At 35.0% G+C, this 8,815-nt stretch overlaps 1 protein-coding gene across 1 annotated transcript; it reads right to left on the bottom strand.

Moving 5' to 3' along the window:
• Positions 1 to 4,042: 4,042 nt before the first annotated feature.
• On the bottom strand, positions 4,043 to 4,912 carry LOC105733678 (ubiquitin-conjugating enzyme E2 variant 1). The gene is given in 3 exon segments (XM_064383800.1): positions 4,043 to 4,206; positions 4,209 to 4,259; positions 4,759 to 4,912. Coding segments are annotated over 3 exon segments (369 nt in total).
• Between the last annotated feature and the right edge of the window lie 3,903 nt (positions 4,913 to 8,815).

The raw sequence follows: 8,815 nt of genomic DNA, 5'->3' as shown, positions 1-8,815 counted from the left end.
GTACACATATATTCCCTCCCATAAATACATATATACATTAAGTCCACCCATGTATACTCAAGTGCATCTACAGTCTCATCAATTCAACCATACAGTAAAGTCTGCACAGGTGCATGCATATGCAAATGTGTGTGACAAATATGTTTAAAACCACTTGTGAGAATAAAACTATGAAAAGAATAGTCCTTTAGTTTGTAATTGGTGGCATTGTTTTTTCTTTTTGCACAAATAAGTATACTGCTATTGTATGACAAAAACACTTTCACATATTAACTCATTTTATCCTCACAACAATCCTATGAAATAGGTACCATTATTACGATTCTCCATTTATGAGATGAGCAAACATCATCATCAACAACATCCTTATATTTCAGTTACTGTGATATCAGCTCTTGAGATATTTAGGATACAGTTGGGATCTTCCCTGGGAAAGAGGCTTACTTCACAGAGAGAGGATGGATGAACCCAGCCATTAGCTGAGCTTGTGGCTTCTTGCCTTTCACAATTGTTATTTGATTTTCTATCGAGCATTCCCAAACCTCGTTTCACTTTCTCCTTTAGTAACATAAAACCTGCTTACTTTTAGCCTCTTCTTTTACTATTCTCAGAGTCCAGAGTATACAGAAAATGCTCTCTCTTCTATTTTCCTGTTGAGGTTGCTGTAGCATACTTTTTTTTTCATATTGAAGCACATAAATTAAGGAGTTTCACAGCAGGTTAACCTATTCTTCTACTCGGCACATCATTGTCACCTTAGCTAGCAGTCCTTGTTAGTAAAGTCCCATAGGTTTTAAGAAGGTAGTGAACCACCTTAACTACAATGACATTATTAAGAAAAAAGATGGCCTTTTAGATCTGGGACTGAAATAAGCCATTCATCCTATGTTTCAGCTGAAACACTGTAGAGAAGGAAAGTTGCCTATAGCAGGCCAAATTTGAAAAAAGGCTATATCTGATGACTCTCCCTTGACATTTCAGAAGTGACAGATCATTGGGAAAAATAAGAAAACCCATCCAAACTTCTGCAACCTGAAAATACTCAGCTTGAAATGTATAAAAATGAAATATATATAAATCATAGGGCTTGATTAAATCAAAGCTTTTCTGGATTGAGAAGGAATTTAGAAATTATGTAGTCCAGTGGCTTCCATTTCCTTACTTGTGTAACAGAAGAAAGAAATGGATCATGTCTAATTTATATTTGTCACTTTAACAACACTTGATATAATTTCTGACACAGATGGTGTTTAATACATGTCTGTGGAGTTGTTTTATACTGAGAATTATGAGTGATCTGTTCAAGAGTACACAGATAGCAATGGAGGAGACTCTATTAGAACCCTCCTCTGCTACCTTCTACCTGTGCTTCTTGTAATTTACAATAGGAAAGAGCCAATCAATATTATTTTTGGTTGTTGTTACGATGGGGTCTTACTATGCTTCCCAGGCTGGTCTTGAATGCCTAAGCTTGAGCAGTCCTCCCACCTCAGCCTCTCGAGTAGCAGGGATTACAGGCACATGCCACCATGCCTGGCCAGGACAAGGACTATTTTGAAAGTCACATTTTAAACCGTTGGAATGATAACCTACACACAAAAAAATCCTCAGCCCTAGATGGATGTCAAGGTGAACATTAGTCATGCCCTTTGAAACTGCACAGTAATAGAACTTGGAGTATTTAGTTCTTGGCAACCCTCTTAACCCTTGTTTGTTTTCAAAATAGAAAAGCCACATGACTCTCCAATTCATAGCTGTGAAAGTCAATCTATTTTCTTCAGGGATACACAGTTTTAAACTGTATAAATATAAGCAAATTCATCCAAAGAGTACAATGTTCTCATATATCCATTTTCTAGGAGTTCAGGCTAGGAAAATATAATTCTTCATTTTAGCCATAATTAATTACTCTGAACGTATTATCTATTTCACCTATGGGACCACAAAGAAAGCATAAACAAGGCATCCTTCCCAGCATATTGCAAGCAGCAAGTGACACTGAAAGGAATAACCACACAGCCTCAAACAGTGCATTCCAGTAGGTTAATGTTATTGGAATTATTAACTTCTAAATTGTTTCTAGGAGGCACTACTTTGCACATGTCAGGATTCCTGTGGTTAACTGGAAAGAGAAACCAGTAAATTACTGAGCAGCACATATAATTAAGGAGTAGAGGAGGGTTGAGGTGTTTTTGAATGTGTGGTCACCACAAAGAAAAATTAAGCAATATAATTAGGTGACCAAAACCCCAGGTGTGCCAGTCTTTGTCTGCCACAACCCCAATCAGCTGCAGTTCTGAGAATTTTCCACCAAAAACAGTATTAGATGTGCCGAGTCCTTGAGCCAGTTCTGACAAAAGCAGCCAGAAGGTCATCAATAATAGTGAGAGACTTAGGTGCTAGGCATTGTTCAATACGCTTGAATAGATTATTTTAATCCTTTAAATAGCCCTATGAGGTAAGAATTATTAACCATTTTATAGGAGTAAACTGACGCACAAAGACGTTAAATAACTTGCTCGCATATCCTAGTTAAGATGATTCTGCTATATGCCCCCAAATTTCAGCGGCTTAACAGAATAGTTATTTCTTGCACATGAAATTTTACACAGCTTGTAAATGGCAAAGTACCTTGCTCAGCATTACTTGCTACATATTTAAAATTAATTTTCCAAGTCACCACTATTTATTTATTTTTATACAATGAAACACTTTTGTTTCTGTACTCATTCATATTTCAGCATTTAGTAGTCCTGAACAGAAAGTGGAGAAACACAGCAATTTGCCAGGAAGTCAAGCCCACTAACAGTGATCTGCTGTGTGCACCAAGTTATTTGTTAAACCCCTGCTGAGGATCTCATGAAGCAGCAGCACCAAAACCAAAGTATGTGCCAAATTTAAAGTTGTTTTTGTTTTAGTTTTCAGATTCCACTAGACCACAACAGACTGCAAGGATGATCAAAAGAAAGCCCTGTTTAATACTTATTCAGTTTTTAGAAACAAAAGTAATTACAGGAAAAGAAAGTAATTCAGAGAGATCATGTGTGCTTATAAATGTCTTCATGTGGCCTTTTTAACCACTAAGGACTCTGACAGCTGAGAATTAGGAATAAAGTTGGTGACTGTTATTTTTACCTTATCAAAACCTGAGCTAAAAAAAAAAAAAAAATCAGCTGATAATGACAGCAGAAGGTGGTAGAGCTGAAGACCCAATTTTCATTTCTCAGGCTGATGGAGAGTGAATAAATACAGTTTCAAAACTTAACCAGAGCAACTAGGAAGTTTTTCCAGCTTTACCTGATGGCTTGTGGTCAAAGCAAGGAAGTGTCATGGAAAGCATTGGGTAGTGATGGTACAAAAAAGGAACCTGAGAAAGGGAGAAAACAGCAAAACCCTCCATAAAGGTGAGAAAGAGAAGATACGGGGAAAGTACTACATTTCTTCATTGAACGCCAATCTCAGAGGGGAACAGAGGGGTTACAATCTATGCTTTGGCTAAGAGTGGAAGTGAAGGAATGTAGGGACAGGACAATGGCTTGAAGAGGGCATCATTTAAGATTTAAAGGAAGAAATCAGGGATGTAGCTAAAGCACCCCACACACCAGCAGTATTCCCACAGGGTGTGACCTGAAACTTTCACATCTAATCTAACAAAGTCCCAGGCTAGCGGGCTGTTGCAGGGAAGGTGAGAAGCAGGGGTGAGGGCTAGCCAGAAAAGGCAGAGATCTCAGGCCATGTCATTAGCAACAAGGTGATTGTGTAATATGTCTTTTCACAATTGAGTTAGACGTGTCCCAATAGTTATGATGGGAATAATTTAAATATACTGTATCCATTACAGAAGTTCAACTATGTGGACGGTGGTTACACTTGACAAGATGATTTGTTACAGCACAACTTACATACTTGAAACGGACAAAAATTTAGTGTCATTTACAGTATCTTAAGGTAAATTCCCTTTGAATAGGAATTCCTTTTCCAGTATTCTGAGGTCTACAAGACATATCTAGAAAATTTACTAATGTGGAAAATAAACACTGCCTTAACTGAATGATGGGAAGAAGGTGGAAGTCCTGTGTTCTTTTATTTTTGATAAGTTGCTGTAACACTGACCTTCAGTTGGCTGAGAGAGTTTCATAATTTCTTTAGACATCATTAGGTGCTGAAGCTTTTGCAGGAGAACTATAATACAACATGAATTTTGCATTTTGATAGCACTGTTATGGCTCTTGAGTTTACCACTCCATTAGAACTATTGATTGTGAGATATATACATATATATATCACACACACACACACACACATATAAATTTGGCACATACACACACACATATATATATCACAATCAATAGCTTTTGTGATTATATATATTACAATAGATTAGTGCACACACACACACACACACCATGGAATTCTACTCAGCCATGAAAAAAACAAAATAATAGCATTTGCAGCAACCTTGATGGAACTGGAGACCATTATTCTAAGAGAAGTAACTCAGGAATGGAAAACCAAACATCGTATGCTGTCACTCATAAGTGGGAGCTAAGCTATGAAGATCAAAGGCAAAATAATAATACAATGGACTTTGGGGACTTCGGGGAAAGTGTGGGAGTGAGGTGAAAGATACTGGGTACAGCGTACACTAGTCAGGTGATGGGTACACTAAAATCTCAGAGATCACCGCTAAAGAATTTATTCATGTAACCAAATACCACCTGTTTTCCAAAACCTATTGAAATAAAAAAGCACTATTGACTCCATTCATATTAAATTTTGTTACAAATATTACAAAAGGGGATGATTCTGAGTATTTAGGTCCATATTTTATTTTAAGGCTGTATATTTGGTTTTCATAAATAGTCTGAGCCCATGGTGGCTGCCATCTTGCACTGCTGTCCCAACTAACCATTATCATCACAAAACAGATACAGGTATGTGCTGCATAATGAGGCTTCAGTCATTGACAGACGGTGTATACCATGGTGATCCCATAGGATTATGATGGGGCTGAAAAATTCTTATTGCCTAGTGATGTCAGTCATAGCTGACTTAAAGTTGTACTCACAAGTGGTGATTATGGTGTAAACAAGCCTACTATGCTGTCAGTTGTATGAAAATACAGCACATATTATACAAGTATGTATACTATATAATATTAATACTTGGTAATGATAATAAATAACTATGTTACTGGTTTATGTATTGACTATATTTTGTTTTTTAACATGATTTTAGAGTCTACTCCTTCTACTTATTAAAGACAAAAAATTAACTAAAACAGCCTCAGGCAGGTCCTTCAGTAGTTATTCCAGAAGAAGTCATTGCTGTCATAGGAGGTGACAGCTCCATGTGTGTTACTGCCCTTGAAGACCTTCCAGTGGGAAAAGATGTGGAGGTGGAAGACAGTGATACTGATGATCCTGACTCTGTGTAGACCTTGGCTAATGTGTGTTTATGTCTTACTTTTTAACAAAAATTTCAGAAAGTTAAAAAAAATCTAAAAATAGAAAAGTTATAAAATAAAATTAATGAAAGTATTTTGTACAGGTATATAATGTGTTTGTATTTTAGTTAATTGCTAATATAAAAAAGTTACAAAGTTTAAAACATTTATAGTCTGGGCGCAGTGGCTCACGCGTTATCCCAGCACTTTGGGAGGCTGAGGCGGGCGAATGGCTTGAGTTCAGGAGTTCGAGATCAGCCTCAGCAACATAGTGAAGCTTTGTCTCTACAAAAAATTAAAAATTAGCTGGTGGTTTGGGACTGTAGTTCCAGCTACTCCTGTGGGTGAGGGAGGAGAACCACTTGAACCTGGGAAGTAGAGGCTGCGGTAAGCCACTGCACTCCAGCCTGGATGACAGAGTGAGACCCTGTCTCAAAAAAATATTTATAAAGTAGAAAAGTTACATTTAACCTAAGGTTGAAGGAAGAAAAATACTCTTTTATAAATTTAGTGTAGCCTAATTGTACAATGTAGGCCTTCACAAATTCACTAACCACTCACTGACTCACCCAGAGCAGCTACCAATCCTGCAAGCTCCATTAAACAGTAAGTGCTCTATACAGCTGTACTATATTTTATCTTTCATAGCATATTTTTACTGTACCTTTTCTATGCTTAGATGTTTTTAAATACACAAACACTCACTATTGCATTATAATTGCCTACCATATTCAGAACAGTAACATGTTGTACTGTTTTGTAGCCTAGGAGCAACTGGCTATATTGTATAGCCTAGGTGTGGAGTAGGCTATACCATCTAGGTTATATAAATATACTCTATGATGTTTGCACAACAACCAAATTGCTTAGGACAGATATCTCAGAACATATCCCCATCATTAAGTGGTATATGATGTACTTTAACAGTATATATGTTGCCCATATTTGGGCAAAAGCTAGTCATGTTTCTATACAAGGATGAATATATTACCTCTATGGTTGTGATAACTGTGAAGTAGCAAACGTGTTTAAATTGATAATATAACTATTTATAGACTTAAGTATTAGTTTTGGGATAACAAATATTTTCTACAATAATAGAATTTTAAACATGCCAGTGAAAATGCTTTATATATACTCTCACTTAACTCTTACAACTTCTTCCCTTAAGGTAGTACCATTAATATTGCCACTTTTAAAATGTTGTGAATACATTTCTCTCTGTACATAATTTATTTGTAACATGTTATTGCAAAATGAAGTGAATTATGAAAATACACTGAAGATATACATATAGCATAGTGACTTATTATAAGTCAAACTCCTGTGTACCCAATCCAAGTTAGAAAACAGAATCATACCCCCAATCCCATAAATCCTTCCAATTTTGCTGTCCATTCAAAAACTTCTCCACTCTCTCTCTCAACACCTATCTTGCTTTTATAGTAGTAGCTTGCTTATATTTATTTAAAGTTATCAATTTTTATGAAACATTTTATAAATTTTGTTTTATCCATATGTTTTTCCTCTAAACCTTTGCTTTTATTAAAACTTATCTAGTAGAGAATCCAAATAATATATTGTACACTCATGATGTAATTAAGGCCATTTTTCTGTTCTTAGTTATTTTATGTGAATTGGAGGCTGGACCTGAAGTCTAGCTTAGGTTAGACTCAGGTTTGATCTTTTTAGTAAAACTATAGGTGGTGTTGTGTTCTTTAATCATAAAGAACATGATGTTTGGTTCTCTATTTGTGATGTTAGCAGCTACTAATGCTGAATGTCTAGACTGAGTAATTCATTACAATCGAAAGTGGCAAAAGTTCTAATTCTAGTATCACTTGTTTACTTATAAATAGCTGCAGCACTTCATCTCCTAATTGATTACAGATGGGTAAAATTCACATAGAAATGGCAGAATAAATGCTGCATCTTTTCCTTTATTTATCTATTTCCTTTTATTACCTTATTTTATGTAATAAGGGTGAAGCTCCGAAGTTGAACAACTCACTTATCTTTGAATATAAATATGAGCTCATGGATTTATCACATTTAATAGTTTTAATTCATTGTATTACTTGTCTTAAATTTTCAGTTGTGACATCATGTCACATAATTATAATCATTTTATGTGTACAGTTCAATTCAGTGGCATTAATTATATTCACAATGTTACATAGCCATCATCACTACTCACATCTTAGTTTATGTGTGCTTTTGTCTTGATAGTATGTCGGATTGTGTCAAATACCTTTTGTGCATCAAGGAGAAGATCATGCTTTTTTTTTTTCTTTGTTCTATTAATATAGTACTTTACATTGATTGATTTACTTACGTTGAACTACCCTAGTATTCCTGGGATAAATCCCATTTGGTAAAGGTGTATCACCCTTTAAATATGCTGTTGGAATCAGTTTGTTAGTATGTTTTGAAAATTTTTGCATTTAACTTCACACAAAATATTTGTCTGTAAATTTATTTTGTTCTGATACCTTGCTCTGGCTTTGGAATCAAGGCAAGGTTAGCCTCATATAATGAGTTAGGAAGTGTTTTGTGCTCTATATTTTACAAGAGTTTGAGAAGAATTTGTGTTATTTGTTTTTCAAATGTTTCATAGTTTTTTGATTATAACAATACATAGATTGAATCGTAGACATGTTGAGTTTTTCTGTTTTTTATTGAGTCAGTTTAGGTAAACTCTGCATTTCTAAGTTTTCTGTTTCATTCAGTCTACCTATTTTTTGGTGTACAATTGTTCAGATTATTCTCTTATAATCATTTTATTTTGTGTAGTTGGTAATATAATTTTAGTTATATGTGTTGCTGCTTCTATATTAAAATGATTCTAAAGATCCAATAAATGAAGAGATATACTGTATTCATGAAATCAGACTCATTGTGATGAAGATATGAACTCTCTTCAAAGGGAATCCATAAAGTCAAATTAATGTCAATCAAAATCCCTACAGGATCTCTGTTGAGAAATTAAGAAAAAAAAAAAAAAAACTAATTCTGCAATTCATATGAAAAGGCAAAGGTACTAGAATAGCCAAAAAATTCTGAACAATATGTAATTTCAAAACTTTCTCTAAAGCTGAAGTAATCAAAACAGTGTGGCATTGATTTTAAAAAAAAAGATCAGTGGAACAGAACAGTGGGATCAGAATTAGACCCACAGAGATATGACTATGACCATTTGATTACTGACAAAGGTGCAAAGGCCATTAAATGGAGAAATAATATTTTCAGGACAATATGCTGAAACAACTAGACATTTCCATTCAGAAAAAAGGAAGCTTAGCATGAATCTCATACCTTATGTAAAAATAAATTAAAATTTGACTATAGCCTTAACAGCAAAATGGAAAA

This window comes from Aotus nancymaae, unplaced genomic scaffold (genome assembly GCF_030222135.1).
Source record: "Aotus nancymaae isolate 86718 unplaced genomic scaffold, 86718_ANA_hifiasm-v0.15.2.pri h1tg000004l, whole genome shotgun sequence".
NCBI classification, from domain to species: Eukaryota; Metazoa; Chordata; class Mammalia; order Primates; family Aotidae; genus Aotus; species Aotus nancymaae.
The sequence above is the reverse complement of the archived record's forward strand: the minus strand, read 5'-3'. Positions and strand labels throughout refer to the sequence as shown.